Source organism: Bubalus kerabau, chromosome 19 (assembly GCF_029407905.1).
Source record: "Bubalus kerabau isolate K-KA32 ecotype Philippines breed swamp buffalo chromosome 19, PCC_UOA_SB_1v2, whole genome shotgun sequence".
Taxonomy (NCBI): Eukaryota; Metazoa; Chordata; class Mammalia; order Artiodactyla; family Bovidae; genus Bubalus; species Bubalus kerabau.
This window is the reverse complement of record NC_073642.1, coordinates 58,745,115-58,772,963: the sequence shown is the minus strand read 5'-3', so window position 1 is coordinate 58,772,963 and position 27,849 is coordinate 58,745,115. Positions and strand designations below refer to the sequence as shown.

General features: G+C 38.1%; 1 protein-coding gene across 1 annotated transcript in view; it reads right to left on the bottom strand.

Moving 5' to 3' along the window:
• The window catches only part of UNC79 (unc-79 homolog, NALCN channel complex subunit), a 280,737-nt gene that overhangs the window by 201,105 nt on the left and 51,783 nt on the right, over positions 1–27,849 (bottom strand). The window contains exons 3-5 of the mRNA XM_055555941.1: positions 19,586–19,890; positions 14,748–14,918; positions 5,162–5,254 (exon numbers count right to left, since the gene is read on the bottom strand). Of these exons, the coding sequence (XP_055411916.1) occupies positions 5,162–5,254; positions 14,748–14,918; positions 19,586–19,890 (569 nt within the window). The remainder of the gene's footprint in view (positions 1–5,161; positions 5,255–14,747; positions 14,919–19,585; positions 19,891–27,849) is intronic.

Sequence of the window (27,849 nt, the reverse complement as noted above, 5' to 3'; positions counted from 1 at the left end):
GGTAACTGCAGCCATGAAATTAAACTATTTTTAATGAATTTCATGAAATGAAATTTAAAGATGCAAGCTCCAAGAGTTGGTGATGGACTGGAAAGCCTGGTGTGCTGCAGTCCATGGGGTCACAAACAGACACGGCAGAGTGATTGAACTGAACTCCTCTGTCTTTTCTAAATCCAGCTTGTACATTTGGAAATTCTCAGTTCATGTACTGTTGAAGCCTAGCTTGAAGGATTTTCAGCATTACCTTGCTGGTATGTGAAATGAGTGCAATTGTACAGTAGTTTGAATATTCTTTGGCATTGGAATAAAAACACCTTTTCCAGTCCTGTGGCCACTACTGAGGTTTCCAAATTCACTGGCATATTGAGTGCAACACTTTAGCACCAGCATCTTTTAGGATTTGAAATAACTCAGAAGGATTTCCATCACCTCCACTAGCTTTCTTCATAGTAATGCTTCCTAAGGCCCACTTGAATTCACACTCCAGGATGTCTGGCTCTAGGTGAGTGATCATACCACTGTGGTTATCCAGGTCATTAAGATCTTTCTTGTACAGTTCTTCTGTGTATTCTTGCCACCTCTTCTTAATCTCTTCTGCCTCTGTTAGGTCCATACCATTTCTATCCTTTATTGTGCCCATTTGCATGAAATTTTCCCTTGGTATCTCTAATTTTCTTGAAGAGATCTTGACGAGATCTCTCCCCATTCTATTGTTTTCCTCTATTTCTTTGCAATGTTCATTTAAGAAGGCTTTTATCTCTCTTTGCTATTCTCTGGAACTCTGCATTCAAATGGGTATATCTTTCCTTGTCTCCTTTGCCTTTCACTTCGCTTCTTTTCTCAACTATTTGTAAGGCCTCCTCAGACAACCATTTTGCCTTTTTGCATTTCTCTTTCTTGGGGATGGTTTTGATCACCACCTCCTATAATGTCATGAGCCTCCGTCCATAGTTCTTTTGGCACTCTGTCTACCAGATCTAAACCCTTGAATCTATTTGTCACTTCCACTGTATAATCATCAGGGATTTGATTTAGGTCATACCTGAATGGTCTAGTGGATTACCCTACTTTCTTCAATTTAAGTCCAAATTTGGCAATAAGGAGTTCATGATCTGAGCCACAGTCAGCTCCCAGTCTTATTTTTGCTGACTGTATAGAGTTTCTCTATCTTCAGCTGCAAAGAATATAATCAATCTGATTTTGGTGTTGACCACCTGGTGATGTCCATGTGTAGAGTTGTCTCTTGTGTTGTTGGAAGAGGGTTTTTGCTATGACCAGTGCATTCTCTTTGTAAAACCCTGTTCTCCTTTGCCCTGCTTCATTTTGTACTCCAAGGCCAAACTTGCCTGTTATTCCAGATATCTCTTGACTTCTTTCTTTTGCATTCCAGTCCCCTATGATGAAAAGGACGTCTTTTTTTGGTGTTAGTTCTACAAAGTCTTGTAAGTCTTCATAGAACCGCTCAACTTCAGCTTCTTCGGCATTAGTGGTTGGGGCAAAGACTTCAATTACCGTGATATTGAATGGTTTTCCTTGGAAGTGAACTGAGATCATTCTGTAGTTTTTGAGATTGCACCCAAATACTACATTTCAGACTCTTTTGTTGACAATGAAGGGTACTCCATTTCTTCTAAGGGATTCTTGCCCACAGTAGTAGATATAATAGCCATCTGAATTAAATTCGCCCATTCCTGTCCACTTTAGTTCATTGATTCCTAAACTGTCAATGTTCACTCTTGCCATCTCCTGTTTGACCAATTTCAATTTTTTAGGACAGAGAGAATTATTACTGAGGTTATGTGTAGGTTTTTCCCCCAGTGTTATTAAGATATAATTGACATACAACAATGTATTAGTCCAAGGTATATCATCTTCTCTCAAATATTTTAAAGACATCTTGAAAATAACATGTCCAAAATAGACCTCACGATCTTCCCGTAGAAGCCTGGTCTTTCTCTTCCAGTGTCTTCTTTCTCAGGGATATCCTATATGTCACCAAACCTTAACAATATTTACTTTCTGAATAGCTCTCAGATATATCCACTTTTCTTGGCCTCAATAAATCCTGACTTTTACATGTACAGATAAATGCAATGGCCTCCTCATGGGTCAATCTGCATCCACTCTGGCTCCTTTTATTCCATTCTAAGCTGCAGCTAGGGTGACACATATGTGCGTGCACGCTCAGTCGCTCAGTCATGTCTGACTTTCTGTGACCCTGTGAACCATAGTCCATCAGGCACCTCTGCCCATGGGATTCTCCAGACAAGAATACTGGAGTGGGTTGCCATTACCTCCTCCAGGGTGTCTTCACAACCCAGGGATTTAACCAGCATCTCTCGCATTGGCAGGCAGATTCTTTATCACTGGGCCACCTGGAAAATCCCAGTGACACACACACACAAACACTCAAAGTCTTTGAGTACCTCCCCATTAGACTCAGGATGAGCGCAGGACTCCCAGAGCCCACAGCATCCTGCGTGTTCTGACCTGTGGGTGTCTACAGTCTCGTCTCACACCAGGCAGCCCTCACTCTGAGCTCCGCTACAGTGACCTGTCAGTCCCACCTGCGTGCAAGTTTCCCTTCTGACACATAAGATCCCTCTGCCTGGAAAGCTCCACTCCCTGATAGGCCTTGTTAATGCTACTCATCCATCAGTCCTCAGACCAAAGGTTTTACTCCCAGAAAAGCTTTCCCTAATCTCTTCAATAAAAGAAAAATCCCCTTTTATAGGGTCGCATCATAGCACAATGTACATCATTCAAAGCACTTGTCACAATCGAAACTGGACACTTGCTTATGTAATTATTTGGTTAATGTCTTCTCCCTCCACCACATGATAAGCTTCACGAAGACAGAGGAGGGGTTGCACCTAGCAGACACTCAGTAACTGCTTGTTGAGTTTATAAACGGTCCTCTAGATTGGGAACTGTGTGAAGCCATGACTGCTTTCTCTGCTCTGGGGTATTTCTCTTCCACAGGGTCTGCTCCTCTCCTTGTATTTGCTACATGAACCTTGTTCAGAGGGAGGCCACTGACTATCCATGAACAGACCCAGAGAGTTCCTTTATTTAAACTGCCTCCACTCCCAGAATGCCCACTTACCCTGTCAATCAAAATTCTATCTGATTTTAAGACCCATGATCAAGTGGCACAAAGCCTTTCCTGATCATTTCAACCCATACAGTTCTCTCCTCTGATGAATTAACAATATCTGTAGAATTTATCTGGTACTTTTTACATACTACTTTACACTGTAAATTAATCATTTATGTGAATAAGCCTAATCTTCCCAATTAGACATAAGCTCCATAGCAAGCACCATGTCTTACATTTCAGGGTGGTTTTCACAGTGCTGAGCACAGAGGAATGTACACAGGAGTTACACAGTGAATTCCTGGTACCTGAGCAAGAACTCGGCTCTATTCCTGATATACAATCAGGTACAAGGATCAAGCTTCCACTGGCTATCTGCCCCAATAAAAGTTCAAAGGATAATAATGTCCTACCCATTTGGTCACAGAGAGCCCCCTGGTGGACAGCACCTCACTTCTTCCGTTTCCCCCACCACCAGATTAACTTGCTGTCCCACATGTCATTCTTAGTATAGAATAGCTGGCTATACATGTCCCGCCATGAACAGATGAAGACACAGATTTAGGAATAACAGAAGTAACACTATTTGATAGCAGTGGTTTCCCAATGAAACATTCAACTCCAAGAAGGCAATGGCAGATTGTAGAGATCCATGTTTCCATTTACTGAGCAGTGTCCATGATGTGCCAAGTCATTATGCTGAGGAAGCACTTCACACAGACCTAAGCCAGTAAATCCTCACAACAATACTTGAAGTTATTGCAGGAAGAATTATTTCCATTTCAGAAGTGAGAAAATTTAGTTTTAGGGAAGTTAAAGAACTTGCTTATGGTTAAGCTAACTGGCAATTTGCACTGAGCTCAGATGTGAACTCACATACCCTTAACCTCAAAGCACATGATTCTACCCGACCTGCTAAACTGCCTCCCAACGTGGAAATTAGGACCAAAGCCTGATGTAGAGTTTAGTTAACTAATAGATTCTCAGAGACTTAGATAACTAACTAGAGACTTTAACGAACTAGATTCATTATATTCTAATAAATATAAATGACATTATGAGGCTCCTTTAAGCCAAATAGAGATATGAGCTATAACTTCCTCCAAATATATATTTTAATTAAACTCATATAATAATCATAAGGGATTTCATATTTGAAGGATGATATTCCAGATTAAGAAACATTAAGATTTTGAAATGAAAAGAAAAAATTGGTTTCCTCATCCTGAGTCAAAAACTCAATTATTACTCATTATGTAATTAAGTAGAAGGTCAAAAACAGGGCCCCCACATTTGTCTATGTGCCTAATGAAAATAAAAATTGAGATCATGTCTTAGCATGTGACTCCAATAGTCAGCCCCTTTTAGGTTAGTTTCCCAAAGTTCATCTGCAGTGATACTGATAAATGGAAATCAAACAAAGTATATCAGATTAAATCTGCTTAACATTACTAGTAATCAAAGAAACACAAATCAAAATGAGATATTGTTTTTATCTAGTCATTTCTACACAAATGTTATAGCACTCAATAACAGGGTACAGTGTACTTTCATACATAATTAGTGGGAATATTGAAAATTTTTTCAAGCCCTTCAACCCATTAATCCCTCTTTTATGAACTTACTCTAAGGAAACAGTCACAAATATAATAAAAGATTTATGTGCAAGGATATTCGTGTGGTATTAGAGTATCAAATTCATAAAACATTCACAGTGGTCATCTTCAGTTGTTAGAACTGCAGGTGATTGTTTTTATTTTTATTATTATTATTTTATTTTTATTTCAATCATTGAATTATTTCTATATACTTATATTCAAGCCATTTCCAGTCAGTGTTCTAAAACTGTTCTCCAATATTCTAAAAATATCACTAACCAATAGGATTACTACTAACATCCAGAGGCAAGTAAAACTTATTTCAATTTTGAAATCTGTTTTCTAACACAACTCCAGTTGTCTATTCACCAAAAGAAAATCTCCTAAGAATTTCTAATTTGCCTATTTGATACCTTATTCAATTATTGGTCTTGGAATTAATAAATCCATCCAAATTTCCACTTACCTGGGTTGGATGTGTACTGCATTGCAATCATTAGCATGGATGATGCAGAGAGATTAACATGGGCAGGAACGCCTTCTCTCCTTGAGGAACCCACTAAAACCAAAATTATTTTGATTAGACACAATTTATACATATATATTTGTATATTTATATTTATTTATATATGTTGTTACTACTTTGCATAGGGCAAGAGAGCTGAAAAGAAACTTGAAAAAATCAATAGAGGTTTTGCATAAATAAAATCACAAAATTTGTCCTGGCACACAAACACTACCGTAGTCTTTATCATAGGCATATTTAGTGAGAATCTTCAAGGCGCAGGAATAATGCCAGAATGTAATGTAATAGTTACATCAGAATTTTACTTAGATGTGATCTCTGTTTCCAATATGTTTTTATCTAGGTAGAAAAGAAAGAAAAAACAAAATCCTCCGTGTATCCAAATACAACGCATGTCGAAGTTTATCCCAATAAGAAAGTAAAAATAAAAGGTTTTTTAACACGACTTGAATGTATTAAGAGATACAGCTGGAAGAGTCTACCTGTAATGGGCACTATATTCACTTAGTAACAAACACAAATTTTAAATCATGCATAATAAAAAACAGTATATTAATTTAAAAATTATTTTCAACTCTCACTTATCATTAAACAATTTTATTCAAACCTTCACATGTAACTTCAGCAGCAGCAGCTTAATCACCATGACAATCACTCCTTTACTTTTCCAGAGCTTACCATTTTCATATCCACCTGAGTTGTTTGAAATAAAGCACTTTTTGAATCTGTGAATAATGCTGTTGCTGGACATTTTATCCTGTCCCACAGTATTCAATCACAAGGTCAGTTGGATTCTTCAAAATTCATCTTATAGCAGTAAAATTGTGAATGCCATGTGATAACCACTTACACATTGCTTTTAAGACATCTTTAAGTGGCCTGTTTACAAAGACATCCAACACTGTTTCAAATCTCTCTTTTTTAGTGAGTGTATCAGGTAACCTCTGTAAGCATCCAGAACTAGCTCTGACGGAGGTCACTCGAGGTAACATGTTGTCTCCAGTGTACTTTATTATTCTAAGCACAGTAACAGAGAGGGCCCACAGTAGAGAAACTTTTTACAAGGACTCAAATAGAAAATAGAATTCCTTTTCTGGGATAATTGCAGGAATAGCAGAAACCTTGCCTTATAGTTGGGCTCCTGTGGCAAATTGTCAGGAAAGCACAAACAGAACAGTAGATAGTGAATAAACACGCTCATAAAGTCAACTCTCCATTTCCAACACACACTGCAGAAGACCACCAACACAGCCAACAAGAAAGAAGCAGAGAGCCCTAAAATCTGTCTTATTTTAAAACATTAAAGTGCAATGTGTAGGAATAATATCTCACCTACGGCCAAGAAGAATAAGGTAACATAATAAAACACACATATAAAAGAAGTATTATAGCACTAAAAGAGGTTTATCATATAATGAAAAGACAAAAAAAATTTAACATATTCTCTTTTAATTTACATTTAAAAAATGAGCACCACAAGGGACACTGTGGCCATTACAATAGTTTACAGAAATACAGAAACAAATAAAATGGATCTATAATTGAGTCCCATGTACCTGAGCTGGTTTTTCTTAATCACTTACTTCTGGGATGCTGCTAACCCACCAGGCCAGTGATAATCAGGAACAAAAATTAGCTTGGTTATACAATATAAATAAGTATTAATACTTATGCAAAGATATGAAGATCAGTTCACTGATCTTAGATGTTAAAGTTGATGAACTAAGTAATCAAGGAAAAAAATATTTGGGCCAAATTCAGACTTTAGCCAAGGAGCTTGTTCAAATTGGGCTTCCCTGCTCAGACGGTAAAGAATCTGCCTGAAATGCAGGAGACTCAGGTTCAATCCCTGGGGAAAGATCCCCTGGAGGAGGGCATGACAACCCACTCCAGTAGTCTTGCCTGGAGAATCCCATGGACAGAGGAGCCTGGAGGGCTATAGTCCATAGGGCCACAAAGAGTTGGACACGACTGAATGGCTGATACTAATACTTGTTGAAATTCAGCTTCAGGGGGCCCATATCTAGAGAGTCTAACTCAGTTGGGAAGCAGGAAAGCTGTGTTTAATAAAGACATCAAATGATTCTGACCAAGTGGACCTTGGAGCTACATTTTGAGAAGTACTACTAGAGGGATGAGAATAAGAAAGGAAATACTTCTGGGGCAGTTCAGTGGTTAAGACTCTGCCTTCCAATGCAGGGGATGCAGGTTTGTTCCTTGGCTGGGGAACTAAGATACCATATGTCGCAGTGTGCAGCCAATAATTTTAAATAAATAAAACTTGGGAAAAAAAGAAAGGAAATATTTAATAAGGTGTCCAGATGTGGGAGGAATAATTGCACACCCTTGGGTTCTTTGGTTAAAGGGGAGAAAAGCAAAAGAAAGTGTAGCCTTCAACATAGGCAAGGAAAAATAATTATATGTATACTATATCCATTCCTTTGGGGACAAGTGTTTCACCTTTGTTTAAATTCATTTCAAACTTAAATTAGAAGTGTTTCTTAAAAATGAAAACTATTAAGGGAGGCTGAGAATCACTGTGCCTGGAGGCACAGTGGGAGAGATGCCCAAATATCTCAGATGATTTAGGTGAAGTTCATTTGGAGAACAGTCCAAATGGCTTGGTGACTTTTGGATGTCCCTCCTAACCCCTACAAATCCATGCTCTCCCTCAAGAAAGGTCAGCACCAAAGCCAAGAGTGTTCCCCTGACTCAAGCCCTCCGAAACCGACTCCAGCACTTCTTTAAGCAGACTGTGCCTTGCAATTTCTTAGTCTTCTAATGGACTGAACAAAGTCACCACAATTCCAATTTAATAAACATGCAGAGACACACATCATTTATTGAATCTTGTTAAAAAGGCATGACGCAAACAGACATGCAGCTTGTCCTCATGAGGATGTATAAGGTCAAAGCTGCATACAATGGAAGGAACCAGAAAATTAATCAAAATAAGGAAATTTTACATGCAATATTGTGCTTAGGAAATACAATTAAGTCTTAAGACCTATTCCTCTTAAGACCTGATCCTCTTAGCCCTACCAAAACAATTATTATATCATCCCCTCCTTCTATGAACAACAACAATTTCTTAATCTGTTCCTGCATTTTATAATTCCTAATACATTATCAGAAATAGCTCTTATATGATTCTCCACAAAAAAAAAAGTATAGCGGAAAGCCATTTTATAAAAGAGAAATCAAATTTTGCACAAGAATACCAACCTAATTATTAGGACTATGGCCTAAGTCACTTGACTTCATAGTTAATGCTCTAGTCACTTAGTCACACAGTATTTTTTCAGTATCTTCTACATACGAGGCATTATTCTAGATGCTGGGACACAGCTGTGTATAAGACAGGCAAGTCTTTGTCTTTATGAAGCTTAAATGCTAGAACTGTGCTGTACAATATAGTAGCCACATGTGGTTAAATTTAAACCAATCAAAAGTAAATCAGGCATAGTGGTAAGAATCTACCTGCCAATGCAGCAGACATGGGTTTGATCCCTGGTCCGGGAAGATTCCACATGCCGTGGAGCAACTAAGCCCATGCGCGACAACAACTGAGCCTGTGCTCTGGAGTCCACAAGCCCCAACTCCTGGGCCCTTGCCCTGCAATAAGAGAAGCCAGCGCACCACAGAGAAGAGTAGCCCCCGCTCTCCGGAACTAGAGAAGGCCCACATGCAGCAACAAAGACCCAGCACAGCCATAAATAAAAAATAAATGTTAAAAAGTAAGCTAAATTAAAAATGCAGTTCCTCTGTCTCATTAGATATATTTCAAGTGTTCAGTTCCCACATGTGGCTAGTGGCTATTCTATTGAATAGCACAGGATTTTATATAACCTTTCCATGACTGCGGACAGTTCTGTTGTGTTATTCTAGAGGAACAGGAAACAAATACCTGTGAAGAAATACAAAGCAGGGCAAGGGAATAGGTAGAAAATGATGGAAGGTCCTGTTTGAGCTTGAAGGTAAAGAAGGGCCTCTGGGAAGCCGTAATACTGAAGCTGAGACTTGAAAGGAGTGAGCAAGCAAATCATGTGACCATCTGCAAGACGGGCTTGTGAGACAGAGGAAAAAAGCCTGGAGCAAAAGCAAAACCTGGTGCCTTTATGAAACTGCAGCAAGGCCAATATAAGCCCAGCAGAGCGAATGCTAGCGGAGGCAAGGGATGAAGTAGTAAAATAAGCTGGGGCCAGATAGCAAGGCAGAGGCGCTGAATTTGATTTGCAGGAGTGATGGGAAGCTACTAGTTGTTTTCAAGAAGGAAATGACATAATTTGATTTCCATGTTTGGAGGATAGCTCTGGCTTTTTGGTGGAGAGCATGCTCTGGGAGAGCTAAGAGTAGAGGCTGGGAGACCAGCTCAGAAGTTATTGGATGCTGTCTACCTTTTTAAGGGGTACAGGGAAGGGAATCACCTGGGAAGAAAAAAAACATTCTGATGCCAGTTCTGCTATATGACAGAACCATTTCCTGTGCTGCCTGGATTAGCAAGTGGCCTCTGTTTGTGTAAGCAGTGGTAACTGTGCTCCCTGAGACAGGGTTTGAGCATAAGATACCTGTGCTGTCAGGCCATATGGGTTCAACAAAAGATACCATGATCCTGAAGTCTATGCAGCATTAAAATATATGCTAAGATTGGTAGATAAATAAAAAGTCATAGAGACAGGATTGCCCATCAACACAAGAGGTGTTCTGTCAGGTTCTATGAGATCAAAAACTGGTTTAACAATTACTGTTATTATATGACACACTCTCAGGAAAAATTCCCAAGCCCCAGCAGATGGCCCCTTATTTCAAGTAATCTTTAAGATGATGAAATTTGATGTCACCATGTAATTTTGAGCAGAATATTGGAAAGGGTTGCAATGAGATTTGACACGTCTGTCATTTGACTGTGTGTTTTGGTCTGTTATAAACTGGTATAACATCAGACAACATTCAAAGGCCATTATCATATGTTATGCCATGGCCTTCAGAACAAACACTGTGATGTAGACAGGAACGTTACGATTATTCACAAATTTACAGCTAAAGAAACTAAAGTTAGATAAGATTGTGAGATCTGCCAACAATCAAAGGACTACAATTCAGTGCTTCTGAATTCCTATTCCAAAATATTTCTCATAATTCAATATTAAAGCTCCTAAAGTATACTATTATATAGAATTGATGCTTTTGAATTTTGGTTGGAGAAGACTCTTGAGAGTCCCTTGAACTGCATGGAGATCAAACCAGTCAATCCTGAAGGAAATCAACCCTGAATATTCATTGGAAGGACTGATGCTGAAGCTGAAACTCCAATACTTTGGCCACCTGATGTGAAGAGCCAACTCACTAGAAAAGACCTTGAGGCTGGGAAAGATTGAAGGCAAAAGAAGGGACGGCAGAAAATGAGATGGTTAGATAGCATCACCAACTCAAAGGACATGAGTTTGAGCAAATTCCAGAGATAGTAGAGGACAGGGAAGCCTGGCATGCTGCAGTCCATGGGGTCACAGAGAGTGGGACATGACGTAGTGACTGAACAACAAAAAAGTATAGTAATATCTACCTTACAAAAACAGTCATTAGCTAATAAAACATTTTATATATAAAATACTACTTAAATTCATTAATATCTTACATTGGTATTTTACTGTGTTTTTTTCTATTATATTTACTTATTAGTGTTTGGAAGATCATAGAACATAATATGCATCCTCTGTAGCAGCAGTAGAACAAAAAAATGATACAGGGCCAAAGGCTTAGAAGCAGATATTCAATTAAATCATACAATTGCTTTTAATTCCATGCAAAGATCTAAATGAATCTTTGTTGTCTAAGGGTAAGTGACTTTTGAGGAAATTAAAGTTGGAAAAGAAACTAGATGAGACTACAGTTCAGGATACCAAGATCCACTAGAAGGATCTTTCACAGATTTAATTGTTCAGCTTTATTATTCGCTTTAAAATAACGTATCCTACATCAAATAATGTTCATTTGGGACCTCTTTTCCTTTTCTCTGCCAACATCCAAACTTCAGTTTGGTGCACAATCACAGAACCTTCATGGAAAAAGAGAGATTTCCATGGTGAAATGCAAATAACTTTCTCATTCTTAATAATTCCTTTATATATATGTATATTACACAAAGCCTACTGCACACATATGGAATAAAAACAAGTGGATCTTAATATATATACAAGATATATATATCTTAATATATATACAATCTTAATATATATAAAATAAAAACAAGTGTATCTTAATATATATATAATATATTGTGTGTATATATATACAATAATGTGTATACATTTGTATATACAATATATACAAATATATATAAGATATATATTTACCAATATATATCTTAATATATATACAAGGCAATAACAAAAAAAGGTTATGTCAAAGAAAGTTTTATAATAAATTACACTTTGCTTTGCAGCACCTCAAAGGAGTTATTTAAAATAAAAGCACATACAGTATACTAACGCATATATATGGAATTTAGAAAGATGGTAACAATAACCCTGTGTACGAGACAGCAAAAGAGACACTGATGTATAGAACAGTCTTATGGACTCTGTGGGAGAGGGAGAGGGTGGGAAGATTTGGGAGAATGGCATGGAAACATGTAAAATATCATGTATGAAACGAGTTGCCAGTCCAGGTTCGATGCACGATACTGGATGCTTGGGGCTGGTGCACTGGGACGACCCAGAGGGATGGAATGGGGAGGGAGGAGGGAGGAGGGTTCAGGATGGGGAACACATGTATACCTGTGGCGGATTCATTTTGATATTTGGCAAAACTAATACAATTATGTAAAGTTTAAAAATAAAATAAAATTTAAAAAAAATAAAAATAAAATAAAAGCACAGTACTTGGTTTATTGACAAAAATGGCGTAATAGATTTAACTGATATACATACAGGGCTTTTCAACTGAAAGAGCTGCAATACCTCATTAGGTCTACTTGAGACTTCAGAGTTTCATCTCCTAAGTCCTTAATGATATCATCATTTAACACCCGAAAAACTGTCCGTGTATTACATTTGACCTTGCAAATACCATATCAAAGAGGTTAAAGCTTTTTTGTCTTAAACACTTTATCAAGTACTCAGAAAATGCAATGTCCTTTATCTCAGGCCTTAAATAAAAATATTCCCATAGAAATTAAATGCTCCCCTCTAGTTCTGGTCAGAAATTTTGAACACGGAAACAACTTCCCAAAATAAAACCAACATGGATGCAAGCAACAGACACACATTCTCACATCGATTCAGTTTGACACGATTAATCTGGAACCCAATTCCCTCCATCTTTGGATCTGTGTCCTTTTTATCTACTCTGGGAAAAAATAAGGACAAGAGAAACACCTGAATCATTTAACAGAATTGGCTTTAAAGGTAAGTACCACAACTTATTCTCAAAGATTTAAAGATGACAAAGATTGGCTACATTCGAATCTCAGGAATGGTGACAAGAAATGAAACAGTCAAAACTAGGAGACTAAAACCAGAGGAACCAAATAAATGAACCAGATCAGCGATTGCATTGAAGGAAGATATGCCTCTTACATAAAAAAAGATTGATGTTATTTAACCTAGAATAATTAAGCTAGAAATAACCTTAGAGATGGAACATTTTTTCTAAACCTCTCCTTCACAGTTAAAGAAGAATAGGGCCCCAAAGACAGAAATGATCTGTCCCGACCCTTTAAATAAATACCAAGCTACTTTACTAACAAGCATTGCAATTTTCACACAGATTTTATAAACTCAACTTACTATTTTGTTTCCCTCAGTTGCCAAGGCTTACACATTTAAATAAGTGAGGATTCCAACGTGACTACAGGCTGTGTTTTAGAGTACATTTCTAAGTAGAAACTAATAATCCAGGATGAAGAAACAAGTTGCCAGTTGTCACATGCTCAGTCACTCCTAAGTATAACCCCAAGGGCCTGATATATGTAGTACCTCTTCCAAAATTATTATTTCTAAGAAGGACAGATATAGTGAGTTACACTCAGAAAGATACAGACCCACCTGCTATTCTTTTCTTTTTAAAGTCTCTGCTTAAGTTGAACTGTCAACATACTTCTAAAAAAAAATACAACTATACAATTCTAAGGCTGTATCCACAAGTACTTTGTCAATAGAGTTACACAGAATGAAAAAAGAGAACTAAATTAAATATTCTAAAACAGAATTAAATATTCTATTACTTGAACAGTATAATCAGTCTGCTCATTTTTAATAGCTATATAATTTAGGCAGAAGTCAGACTCTTTTTAAAGACATGAAAATTACAATTCCACAGCTAAAATTAAACTCAAGTGTAAAACAAGTAAATGAGGCTCAAAGGTACATTTGTTTACCAATTGTTATTACAAAGTGACGATTTTAATACAATTGTTAAGTGCATAACATTAAAACAGTAAAAATTGATCTCTAGGAATTGAATGTGACCAACACAGGCATTATTATAGAATGAGAGTTGAGAGAAGGAGAGAAGTAAACCAACACTTCTTGAACACTAGGCATTACGCCAGCACCCTACCGATGCTCCAGTCAATCATCTCAATGGTCACAGCAACCTTAGGAGGCAGTATTATCACTATTCTCACTTTGCAAACAGAAAGGTTAGGTGGCTTGCCTAAGCTCATACAGCTAGTTGGTAGCACAGCTGTGATTTGAATCTATATCTCTTTGATTCCTAAACCCATAATCTTTTCAGATTATCTACTGAAACATAGATTAACTAATCATGTATTTCTTTAAAAAAATACTTTCGAAGGATTTTGATCGTAAAAATCACAACCCAACTTCTTTTTTTTCTCTCTGTTGTCACATCTGGATAACAAGCCTACAGAAATAAGCTTATAAAAATGAAGCAGAATTCAAATTGAATCCATGTTCATAATAGTACCTGGCACATGAGTCGGAAGCTTTTGCTTTTTTCAAAGTGTTCTCATAAACTTTGACTCACTATGTCATCACAACACTCTTGTTAGGAAAACTGATACTATCATCACCCTGGAGATGAGGTTTACTATATGAGCTGCCGATCTCACAGAGCAGATTATGGACAGAAGTGAGACTAAAGAATATCTAGATACCCTGACTCTATCCATTGTTCCTCCCAGCACACCCTGCTGCCTTCAGATGCAAAAGATAAGAATTTCTACGTCCCAGACAACATTTTGCTCCGTCTTTTTTTTCTAAAGTTGCAAAAAATACTCTAATTTATATGTAGGAAATGTAGACTGTGCTTTGACTCGTTCTTTCTTCCTATTCTATAAGATCAAACTATGTGCATAAAATAATTCTGAGGTTTTATTGTCTTTTCATGTCTTTGATGTTCACCGTACTATTCATGCTAAGTGACTGAATTTTAATCAAAGCACATGTATACAGCAGTGATTATAATCTTGAAAATCTACAAACCTAAAACAGCAAAAGCAATTTCCATTCATACATCATACAACACATAAAAATAATCTAGTATTAGGTAGGACTGAACTTACGTATAGCCATTGGTAGAAAAGATGTGCTAAGATATTCAATAATATCCTTGTGCAGAAACGGAGGAAAGGTAGCTAAGGTTGATATCATCGTGTAGGGCAAGGTACTCAGAATATCATCACTGAGAAAGGGTAGCAAACATGTAGTTGTATAAAAGATTGACTGTCCAAGGTCTACAAAACAAAAGCAAGTAATCAGTCATTGCATATCCTGCATTTAACAAAAAAGCTAACTTTACATTTTAAGCTTTTATGAAATGGTTTAAATTGCAAGCAACTATCACTGCCTTCTTTTAAGAGTTCTGTATAGCACCTGCACAGTATTTGATAAATGATAGAATTAACAAATATAAATACAACACCCAGTCCAGGTTCAATGCATGATACTGGATGCTTGGGGCTGGTGCACTGGAACGACCCAGAGGGATGGTGTGGGGAGGGAGGAGGGAGGAGGGTTCAGGATGGGGAGCGTATGTATACCTGTGGTGGATTCGTTTTGATGTTTGGCAAAACTAATACAGTGTTTCAGGTTTAAAAATAAAATTAAATTAAATTTAAAAAAAAGAAAATAAAGATGCATTTGCAAGTTAAAAAATATATATATATATAAATACAGTTGACTTGTGAACAACACAGCTTTGAACTGTGTTAGGTCCATTTTTGTACATGGATTTTTTTTCAATAATTATAGTATCTGTAGCTCAGACGGTAAAGAATCCACCTGCAATGTAGGAGACTTGGGTTCAAACTCTGGGTCGGGAAGATCCCCTGGAGGAGGGAATGGATACCAGTATTCTTGCCTAGAGAATTCCACGAACAGAGGAGCCTGGAGGGCTACAATTCCATGGGGTCACAAAGAGTCAGACACAACTGAGCAGCTAACACTTTTGACTATTTTTTCATCTTCATTTTGCAGATCTTTAAACTAAGTGTAGGAGGAAGTTTGTGGTCAATTAGAGATCACAACAAATGGAACCCAAAGAACTAGGATTTGAGTCTTGATTCTATCCAAACCGTTTCAGCTCCCTGCCCTTGGGTGAGTCATTTATCAAATCCTTTGTTTTTGAGGCAGAGACAGCTGCAGAAATTCCTGATTTTTTACTGTTTGCGGGGCGAGGGCGAGGGAAGGTGGTCAGTGCCTCTAACTCCTTGAGTTATTCAAAGGTCACCCATATCTATGACATGAGCTTTTCCTCAACACTTTATCCATCTTCAGTCATATTACTCCCTGATTTCATAAATCAAAAGCACTTCCATGTGATAACGAATCCTGAAATCCCTCCAGCATTCTTACCTCCATTACATTTTATACAAGATAACCGTGGCACAAAGATGTTAAATTGTTTTCCAACGGGAAGTTTCAGAAAACTCAAGGGCAAGGCTGGAAATAAAACCAGGCTATTTCTGCTCCATCAACTGAACAATCTTCCTACATCTGAAGTCTCAGGCAATGAGGTAATTGGCATCTTCCAGCACAGTGGCAGATTCAGCATACACCAACGAAAGGAAGCTGTAAACTGATACTGCACGACCCTGTGCATTTAGTTACAAATATCACAGAAGGACGTGTCCCCTGGTAGTAATGTTTCTATCAACGTTTGTAAGTGATAGGAACAATACCTACCTCACTTCATTAGGATTGTTAGGAGGTTTAAATGAACAAAACATAAAGTACCTAGCATAGCACACAATGTGTGCTCCACAAGTATCAGATATGAATATTGTTACTATTATTATGACCTGCACAAGGAGTAAAAATAGAAGACATTCAAAAATCATAACTATTTAGCTTTAGAACGCAAGTAGACCAAACCACATCACACTGAGTATATGAGTATATATTTTCAGATTTCTGCATCTTACGTCATCAGCCAAGTCTTGACAATGAAAACTTTGATCATTTTCATATCCTTTATAAAAGAAATTATTAGATTTGTTTGTCTGGTAGCAGACTGAGCTTCTTAGTGGTATTTTGATGTTATTTCCGATTATCATTAGAATTAATTTGCACCCCCGACTGACAGCAGACAGACACACTGCGCCCTGGGAGGTGAGGGTCAGTCGACCTTGGGCTCAAACCCATGAAAAGAAAATTCACAAGTGTTTTACTGAGAAATGATTGCAGCTGTGCACAATAGACACCTCAGCTGCATTTTAGTTTAGGTACAGAACACTGGCACGGAAAGGAGCCTGAAGCCCCCCAGAGTAATTTTCATAAGAGGAGGCTGAGGCCTGAAAATGGAAGTGTTTGCCCAAGATCACGTGAGAGTAAGCAGCTGAACCACAACAAAAATGCAGTTCTGCTGGGTACACTATACTGCCCCACGCGAGGACACAGCCTCCAGCCCTGAAGGCAAGGGCTCTCCAACTCAGTGCATAGAAAAGTCACCCAGAGAGCTACTTAAAAATTCAGATCCTCAGGACCCACCCCTCAGTCATTCTTGTTCAAAAGTTACAGCTCGGGAACCAGAATTCCCTGCTTCCAGCTTCCTTGGAAATTCTGATGCTGTTTACATCAACCAAAGCAGTGTTGTACTGTTTTATGAACCTCCCTGGTGCCTGGAAAATCCCATGGACGGAGGAGCCTGGAAGGCTGCAGTCCATGGGGTCGCTAGGAGTCGGACACAACTGAGCGACTTCACTTTCACTTTTCACTTTCATGCATTGGAGAAGGAAATGGCAACCCACTCCAGTGTTCTTGCCTGGAGAATCCCAGGGACAGGGGAGCTTGGTGGGCTGCCGTCTCTGGGGTCACACAGAGTCGGACACGACTGAAGTGACTTAGCAGCTGGTGACTCAGATGGTAAAGTGTCTTGCTTACAGTGTGGGAGACCTGGGTTCGATCCCTGGGTTGGGAAGATCCTCTGGAGAAGGAAATGGCAACCCACTCCAGTACTCTTGCCTGGAAAATCCCATGGACAGAGGAGCGTTGTGGGCTACAGTCCATGGGGTCGCAAAGAGTCAGACACGACTGAGTGACTTCACTTTTTCTTTCTTTCTTTCTTTCTAAGGGATGGTCTAGTTAGTTTTTTCTACCTTCTAAGATCTGTTATGCAGAATAAGAACACAGCCCATAGATAATAGGAAAGAGGAAGGTCACAAAATAGCTGTGCATATAAGAGTAAAAATATAAATCATCTTCCCTGAAATTGTCACAATTTACACATGAATTGCCATTAGATGGGCTGTAAGATACCAAACAGAATGCTTTTATCTCAGTCAACGATCCCTAATAAGTGGTCCACCCCAGGGTCAGAAAGGCAGTCACAAAGGAAAAGCACGGGCAAGTTCATCACCACAGTCAGCTCCAGGAACATTATATTCAGAGAGACATCACCTTTAAGTTCTCAGCTGGGATAGGATCACAACAAAAGTGACTAGGCTTAAAACAGCAGCAAAATGGTACAATAAACAAACTCACAAGTTTCTACATTTTTGTATATTCACTGTAATATAGAATCGCAAATATAAAAAATTAATAATCATTATATCATCATTTTTCTAAAAGCAGGCTTTAAATGTTTGTTTAAGAACACATATTACTAAATAAACCATTGAGAATTCTCTTAGGAAAGTTAGCCATAACTAAAAGACAAAATAACCCCCACCACCACCAACCCATTTCCCAAATTTCAACTTTTTGTGCAGTGAAACTTTGGTTATCATACCTCCATGGACCAAATTATCAATGCTTTTAAAGTTAAGACAACTGACGTATTAAAAGCTCATTTGCTGCAAAAAAAAAATCCTTTTTTCTCCCGTACAGTAAGTCCCCTACATACAAACTCTTACGTTACGAATTTTCAAATATGCGAACGTGCCCCTGTATGCCAGCTGTGGTACTGAACTACTGTACTTTTCAAGGTACTCTTTAATAAGATTTAAAATGCTCTCTCTATATCTGTGTTCGCTTTTTATGTATTATCTATGTGAAAAGTATTATAAAGCTATTACAGTACAGCACTATATAGCTATGACTGTGTTAGTTGGGTACCTAGGTTAACTCTGTTGGACTTATGAACACACTGGACTCACAAATGTGCTCTCAGAACATAACCCATTCATAAGTAGAGGACTTACTATATTTAATACTTAGGCAGTAGATACTACTGAGCTCCTTTTTATGGGTTAGAAGAATCTGGTAAGCATGCAAGCTAATGAAATTGACTAAAGACTGCAGAAAGGGAAAGAGTTAAGCAAAGAAGCATGCTCTTGGGCTTCTGTCATAAAGCATCATTAATACATGTATAATATACGCCATACACAGCATGCATATACTATACACAGCATATAGCACCACTATACACTGTACCATGTGGTCAACATTTTCTAAAAACCACTGATAGTTAAATTTGGAAAAGTTCCTAGAGATTTCTTCATATCTAGCCTCCTGGGTTAGGAGACAGAAAAAATGAGTCCCAGGGAGATTCTGTGATTTGCTCCCCAAAATTACAGAATTAGTTAGTAGACTTGACGTGTCCTTCAAGCTCCACCTCTTACATTTTTCTGGGGGTTGACTAGTTTTTAAAACAATCCCCAAACCATAATTTCAACCAGTCTCCCTGATAAGCAGGTCGGGGTGAATAAGAAAGTTCCTTTTATAGTTTTCCTCCTTTCTCAAGCCCATTGCCCCCAATGTAGACCCACTTGGATATCATCCCTCTGCCTATAAAACAGCAAAAAATGATAGAACAAATGATAGAAACCATAATTAAGTTTCAGTGTAAGAAAGGCTTTAGCCACACAAAGACCTTTCAGGCAATGTATTATAGTAACAGCTAGGGTCTCCAGTATCCATAAGCGTACATGTATATTTTCAAAAGTTTTGATTAAATGCTCACCATGTTGGCCATGCTGTAGTAAAGGAACTAGATCCAGGAGAGTCACCAAAGTCACGTAGAGGCCTTGATAGTCCAAAGAAGGGTAGTCTGACAAGTGAGCATCACGACTTTGCAGGCCACGTTCAGAGGGTGCATCTCGCAGGACGCTGTAAAGGAGGGAGCGAGTAACAGTAGGGTTGATGGAACTGACCTGCGGTCTTAGAGATGGGGTGAGTGGGAATGGCACAGGAAAAAGACACATGGTCATGGGCACTGTCAAATTGGAGGCATCTTGGTTTTCCTTCTTCCCTGTGCGGGACAAAATGCTGTTGGGGGGACAAAGAAAAAAAAGAGACAACAAAGACACAAAGAACAGCACATTACATTGAAATGACACTCTAAAACAAATAATAAAACACCAGATACGTCCCACATAAGATGCAATTGCCACACCAGCAGCATCTACCAATCTAATACAGGTCACACAGCTTCATGCTCAGAGATACCAATAATTAAGATTTATTTTGTGGAAGTTGCATTGCATCTCATGTGTTATCTGGTTAGTAAGGAGCAAAAATATAAAAATGCATGTTTCAGTGCCAAACCCATGTTTTACAGTTTATTGATTTGATGAAGGAGGGGGTTTCCTGGAAGGAAAAAATCACGGCTTTAATGAGTTAGGGCTTTTATTCCTAACTAAAAGGAGCTTTCAAAGCAAAGGAAGTTTTCAGCAAGACTGTCGTAATCAGGTAAGTAAAAACCTGCAAAATATAGGTATGGCACTTGCAGAAACATGTTTTAGCAAAGAATAAACATGTGTGTTTATTAAGAAAGTCTTAAAAATCACATGTTTATTGCATCAAAATAATGTCTATATGTATATTATGATACTGTTTCATGACATTCTGTCAGTATCATTTGAGATAATGAAGTTTAAACAGGCATATGAATTTAGAAATAATACATATTTCTAAAATGTTAGCTAAACTACATTGGAAAAGCTATAAAATAATATAGAGTAGATGGTCCATAGCATATGTTTGTGAACTAATGATAATGGTTATTTATGTGTGTTTTTTAAATTTTGCATGTTGGGGAGGAAACATTTTATTTTATGAATACGAACAGTGGTTTATTAAATAGTTACCTTCAAAATTCTAAAGACTAAGCAAGCAGTATCTGTCATATAGCTGCACATCATACAATAAGATCTTATATATTTCTGCTGCTACTTACGTTATTATTCAACAAAACTCACTAAAAACTAAAGGAAAGATAATTTACAAAGTTAAAAAAAGTTTAATGGGAATAAAAAGAAATTCTTTTAAAAAATTGGCTTTCTTTTAGCATTAATTTTTAAATAAAAACCTTTCAGGAAAAGCAATAAAGCAGAACAGTTGTTAATTTAAACATAGAAGAAATGATTGCTTAGCCAAATGTTTAGGTTTTTTTAAATTAGACTATACTATTTAATCATTAAAGACAATAGCTATACATTGTAATGATAATATCTGCTGCACTTACAAAGTGCTTTGATAGAGTACACTTCTATGTTAATCAAAATAGATACCAATTTAAAAATATTTCATTACATATTTTATACTTATTCTATGTGCATCAAACATTACTAAGTTCTTAGTTAATGCTATTACATTTACAGTTTTACAGTAGTGTGAAGAATTGGTTAGTGTCAAGCATGCTTGCTATTTCAAATTTACATTTATTTTTATTTACTCTTAGTGCAAAATATGTTACAATGTAAGAAAAATGACTACATGCTTTTTATTTTCCATGTGCCTAATTTACCTCAATTTCCTTTGTCTTCTGTTACCCAATGTCCAGGGGAAAAACAATTAATAATAATAAAAATAATTTCAGAATAGTTATGTTATACTTCTTAGCAATAAGCAGCTTAAGATTTAGAGTAATTTTTTTTTCATTTTTAAAGGGACTTAATATACCTTTTTTGTGTGTGATGTATTTTACTCTGTAGTCTTACACTTTACAATGGGATAATATCAACATTCCAGTTACCCCTGTCTGCCTACATCTACCATAAATACCATCAGATTTTCCATTAGATTTTATATTTTTGTCATAAAACTCAATTACTCCTAAAAGTACCACCTTTAAATGTTAAATTCTTGATAAACCCACTCATCAAAAATCTGTTTTAACACTATAGGATTTTTCCCACTGAAAATTTCCTTAAAATCACAATGGAAATAAGTCAGAAATATTATTTACCAAACTTCAACCCTAAATCAGCTTACTACCAGCATCCTTCCAAAATTACAAGATGTGGCTCTTACAGAAGCGGCATAAAAAAATAATATTTTGCCTTAGAGAATACAATTAGTTTTACAGCATACATTAATGCTTTTCTTCAAATTAAGTACCTTGTTCTCATCAAACTTTTCCTTGGTAGGGGAAATAAAACACATTATTTTTTTCAAATGTACAGTAGTATTTTTCCAAAGTTTGATATAATTTAACAAACACTAGTCACATCAACTTTGGATGTTCTACATTGATATTTTTCCCTTCCTGTATATGCATGGTTCCCAAATGAGAGCAGCACTAACTTCATAACATGCAGGGAGGGAAAAGGTCAGCACTGAAGCAGTCAATTTCTCTCTCACTGCCTTTAAATTTAATAAGTAGGTGAGGTTGAGAAAAAAATGGCTGAAGATGAGTTATCCATGAAACCAGTTTTAAATTACCATTCATGTTTCAATGTAAGGAAATGTTTTCATTTGTGGAAAAACTTAAGAAGGGCTATGAATAAATGTACAATGCATTGTGATTTCATGATATTTTGTGAAGTTTACTCAGAAAAAAAAAAAACAACTTATTTCCCCAACCAAACTGTCTAACTTGGGAATGATAAAACCATCTTCCCCATCTGAGATTCTTTCCCAGAGGCCTGTATACCCAACCAAAAAAATATTAAGAATTAAGAATGCCCTGCTCAGAAGAGTTTGACCCAGCAGACAACTTTTCACCTTTCCTCTTCACTCATGAGATCCTCATTATCAAGCATATACTTCTAATATAAGAGAAACCAAGAGGAGAACTCTGTAGTTTGGGGAAAGATGTGAAGTTGCCCTGAGGTATTTATAGCACAAAAAATAAACAAATAAACTTTCTGTGCCCAAGAATACTGGAGTGGGTAGCCTATCTCTTCTCCAGCAGATCTTCACGACCCAGAAATTGAACTGGGGTCTCCTGCATTGCAGGCGATTCTTTACCAACTGAGCAATCAGGGAGGCCCAAACTTTCTATAAAACTATGAATTCTGACATTTGAATCAGATCTACTGACGTCACAAAATTTACTGGATCATGCTATGTATGCTCTAAAGCTACTCTGTGGATTATAAATCATTCATTTGAAGGTCTATATGTTGTTCCTCGGAGAAGGCAATGGCAACCCACTCCAGTACTCTTGCCTGTAAAGTCCCATGGACGGAGGAGCCTGGTAGGCTGCAGTCGATGGGGTTGCAATGAGTCGGACATGACTGAGCGACTTCACTTTCACTTTTCACTTTCATGCATTGGAGAAGGAAATGGCAACCCACTCCAGTGTTCTTGCCTGGAGAATCCCAGGGACGGGGGAGCCTGGTGGGCTGCCGTCTCTGGGGTCGCACAGAGTCGGACACGACTGAAGCGACTTAGCAGTAGCAGCAGTAGGATGTTGTTCCTAAACCATTAGATATTAGAATTCAGTTATGATTATTGAACTGAAACTAGAATCCCCTTTAAAGATTTTCTAAAGAGCTGACAGCAAGTAGATTGCCCCAAACATAATGATTTTTTTAAAGATGTGTGCGCTAGCAGTTTGAATGACACCAGAAGAATGATCTAGGGGAAGGAATTCTAAAAGAATATTTGAAATAGGAAGACGAGAAGGAAGCTTTTAAATGCTCTACCAGTCAAAAGGCAAGATCCCTACAGAAGACCTTAGATGTTTAAAATATGGTCCCAGAGGGCTTCTAATATGAAATGGGCAGATTCCTATGTAGTAATGAGGAGCATTAAAAGAGATGAAATTCGGCCACTTCTAAGACTAAAAGCAAACAAAAAACTAAACTCTGAAGTTGTGTATAAATCGTGTGTCCATTTCCACACTTAGATCCCTACTGAATTAAAATGAGGACAACTCAGCACTCACACAAATCTTACCCAGGACCCCTGGTCACTGCTAGATTAAGTAAATGCTCTAGATGAGTTCCTGTGATGGATGAAACTTGGACTAAAGTCAATCCAATTCAACAAAAACTGATTCCCTTCTAAGAGGGAACATTGCTCCAGGCTCAAGGGCTAGCAAGCTGGGTAATATAGAGGAACTGCCTTCCGCTCCCCTACAGTTTGGGGAACCTCCATGAACTCTAATATAAGTTCAATTGTGAACTAAGTGGACCTATGTGGACTGTTCAACTGCTGATATAGTCAATTAGGGTCTGCACATTTCTCCACATATAATCTCTCCTCTCCTATGGATTAAACTAATTGAAGTTAAACATCTAGCCTAACCTCTGCCTTTGAAAATATATACAAAACTCTACTGAAATCACAGAGAGTTATGTGCATGCATGAATATCAAAGAACTATTACTCTAAAAATGCAATTCTGATGCTGCTGAAACTTCAAGTTGCATATTTGAACTTCATTGAGAAAACCCAAATAGAAAAACAGAAGTTTACTGCAAGAATTCACCCTTAATGTTTTCTGCTTTCTTATAAAGAACCTGAATTCTAAAAGCAAGAAATATTAAATACTCTGAATATGTGTATTAAATATGTAAAATGCAAAGGAAATAAACTTCTTGTTAAGTAGAGAACATTACTGTCAAAAAATCTTGGATACCAAATACTTAGACTGTCTTATTTGTCTTGAACGTTCTAATAGTATAAGTAAAATAAAGAATTTTATGATTGTTACATATGATAATATGTATGATTATTATGGATATATAAACCAACAGTGAAAATGATCATAATTTGGTCTAGTACACAGAATAACAGTTGTAAATTCTGTATTACTGGAAATATTGGGAAGTAAACAAAAGACATGAAAATTTTTTAAAAACTGAGGTTGTATGCAGGTTAAGAAGCAACAGAACCAGACATGGAACAACGGACTGGTTCCAAATTGGGAACAGAGTACTTGAAGGCTGTATATTGTCACCCTGCTTATTTAACTTATATGCAGAGTACACCATGACAAATGCCAAACTAGATGAAGCACAAGCTGGAATCAAGATTGCTGGGAGAAATATCAACAACCTCAGATATGCACATGGAACCACCCTTATGGCAGAAAGCAAAGAGAAACTAAAGAGCCTTTTGATTAAGCTGAAAGACGAGAATGAAAAAGCTGGCTTAAAACTCAACATTCAAAAAACTAAACTCATGCATTTGGTCCCATCACTTCATGGCTAATAGGTGGTGAAACAATGGGAGCAGTGACCGACTTTATTTTCTTGGGCTCCAAAATCACTGCAGATGGTGCCTGCGCCCATGAAATTAAAAGATGCTTGCTCCTTGGAAGAAAACCTATGAACAACCTAGACAGCACATTAAAAAGCAAAGACATTACTTTGCTGACAAAAGTCCGTCTAGTCAAAGCTACGGTTTTTCCAGTAGTCATGTATGGATGTGAGAGTTTGACCATGAAGAAGGCTCAGTGCTGAAGAATTGATGCTTTTGAACTGTGGTGTTGTTGGAGAAGACTCTTGAGATACCCTTAGAAAGCAAGGAGATCCAACCAGTCCATCCTAAAGGAGATTAGTCCTGAATATTCATTGGAAGGACTGATGTTGAAGCTGAAACTCCAATACTTTGGCCACCTGATGCGAAGAACTGACTCCTTGGAAAAGACTCTGATGCTGGGAAAGATTGAAGGCAGGAGGAGAAGGGGACAACAGAGGATGAGATGGTTGGATGGCATCACCTACTCGATGGACATGAGTTTGAACAAGCTCCAGGAGTTGGTGATGGACAGGGAAACCATGGGGTCGCAAAGAGTCCAACACGACTAAGTCAGACACAACTGAGTGACTGAACTAACTGACTGACTGAGAAAGGCAAAGAGAAGGCAGAAAAGGCCTTGGGTTCAGCCCACAAGTTGAACCTGAAAGTATTAAAGCCCAAGCAGTAACATGTTACCCTCCTCAGTGTCTTCCTTCTTCTTCCCATTTGCTGGGTGTGTGCCCTACAAGCTGTCAACTCTGATCTACCAGCCACAACAAATCTCTGAGTGGGAGGCAGAGCTAAAATCTCTGGCAACTGAAACACTGTCCACATCACCTCAGGTATGGCTCATAACTTCCAAAAGGATGGTAAATCTTTGCACTAAGCACTTCCTTTCTTTCCTAGATCTCAAAGACAGCCCAAACTATATTTTATGAATTCATAATGGATGCCAGAAGCAGCAGAAGATATTTATTAAGAAGAGGTGGCAAGAATACACAGAAGAACTGTACAAAAAAGATCTTCACGACCCAGATAATCACCATGGTGTGATCACTCACCTAGAGCCAGACATCCTGGAATGTGAAGTCAAGTGGGCCGTAGGAAGCATCACTACAAACAAAGCTAGTGGACATGATGGAATTCCAGTGGAGCTATTTCAAATCCTGAAAGATGATGCTGTGAAAGTGCTGCACTCAATATGCCAGCAAATTTGGAAAACTCAGCAGTGGCCACAGGACTGGAAAAGGTCAGTTTTCATTCCAATCCCAAAGAAAGGCAATGCCAAAGAATGCTCAAACTACCGCACAATTGCACTCATCTCACATGCTAGTAAAGTAATGCTCAAATTCTCCAAGCCAGGCTTCAGCAATACGTGAACTGTGAACTTCCTGATGTTCAAGCTGGTTTTAGAAAAGGCAGAGGAACCAGAGATCAAATTGCCAATAACCACTGGATCATTGAAAAAGCAAGAGAGTTCCAGAAAAAAGTCTATTTCTGCTTTATTGACTATGCCAAAGCCTTTGACTGTGTGGATCACAATAAACTGTGGAAAATTCTGAAAGAGATGGGAATACCAGACCACCTGACCTGCCTCTTGAGAAACCTATATGCAGGTCAGGAAGCAACAGTTAGAACTGGACATGGAACAACAGATTGGTTCCAAATAGGAAAAGGAGAACGTCAAGGCTATATATTGTCACCCTGCTTATTTAACTTATATGCAGAGTACATCGGAGAAGGCAATGGCACCCCACTCCAGTACTCTTGCCTGGAAAACCCCATGGATGGAGGAGCCTGGTAGGCTGCAGTCCATGGGGTAGCTGAGGGTAGGACATGACTGAGCGACCTCAATTTCCCTTTTCACTTTCATGCACTGGAGAAGGAAATGGCAACCCACTCCAGTGTTCTTGCCTGGAGAATCCCAGGGATGGGGGAGCCTGGTGGGCTGCCATCTATGGGGTCACACAGAGTTGGACATGACTGAAGTGACTTAGCAGCAGCAGCAGAGTACATCATGAGAAACACTGGGCTGGAAAAAGCACAAGCTGGAATCAAGATTGCCGAGAGAAATATCAATAATCTCAGAAATGCAGATGACACCACCCTTATGGCAGAAAGCGAAGAATAATTAAAGAGCCTCTTGATAAAAGTGAAAGAGGAGAGTGAAAAAGTTGGCTTAAAGCTCAACATTCAGAAAACTAAGATCATGGCATCTGGTCCCATCACTTCATGGCAAATAGATGGGGAAATAGTGGACACAGTGGCTGACTTTATTTTTCTGGGCTCCAAAATCACTGCAGATGGTGATTGCAGCCATGAAATTAAAAGACGCTTACTCCTTGGAAGGAAAGTTATGACCAACCCAGACAGCATATTAAAAAGCAGAGACATTACTTTGCCAACAAAGGTCTGTCTAGTCAAGGCTATGGTTTTTCCAGTGGTCATGTATGGATGTGAGAGTTGGACTGTGAAGAAAGCTGAGCGCCGAAGAATTGATGCTTTTGAACTGTGGTGTTGGAGAAGACTCTTGAGAGTCCCTTGGACTGCAAGGAGATCCAACCAGTCCATCCTAAAGGAGATCAGTCCTGGGTGTTCATTGGAGGGACTGATGTTGAAGCTGAAACTCCAATACTTTGGCCACCTGATGAGAAGAGCTGACTCATTTGAAAAGACCCTGATGCTGGGAAAGATTGAGGGCAGGAGGAGAAGGGGACAACAGAGGATGAGATGGTTGGATGGCATCACTGACTCAATCAACATGGGTTTGGGCGGACTCCAGGACTTACTGATGGACAGGGAGGGCTGGCGT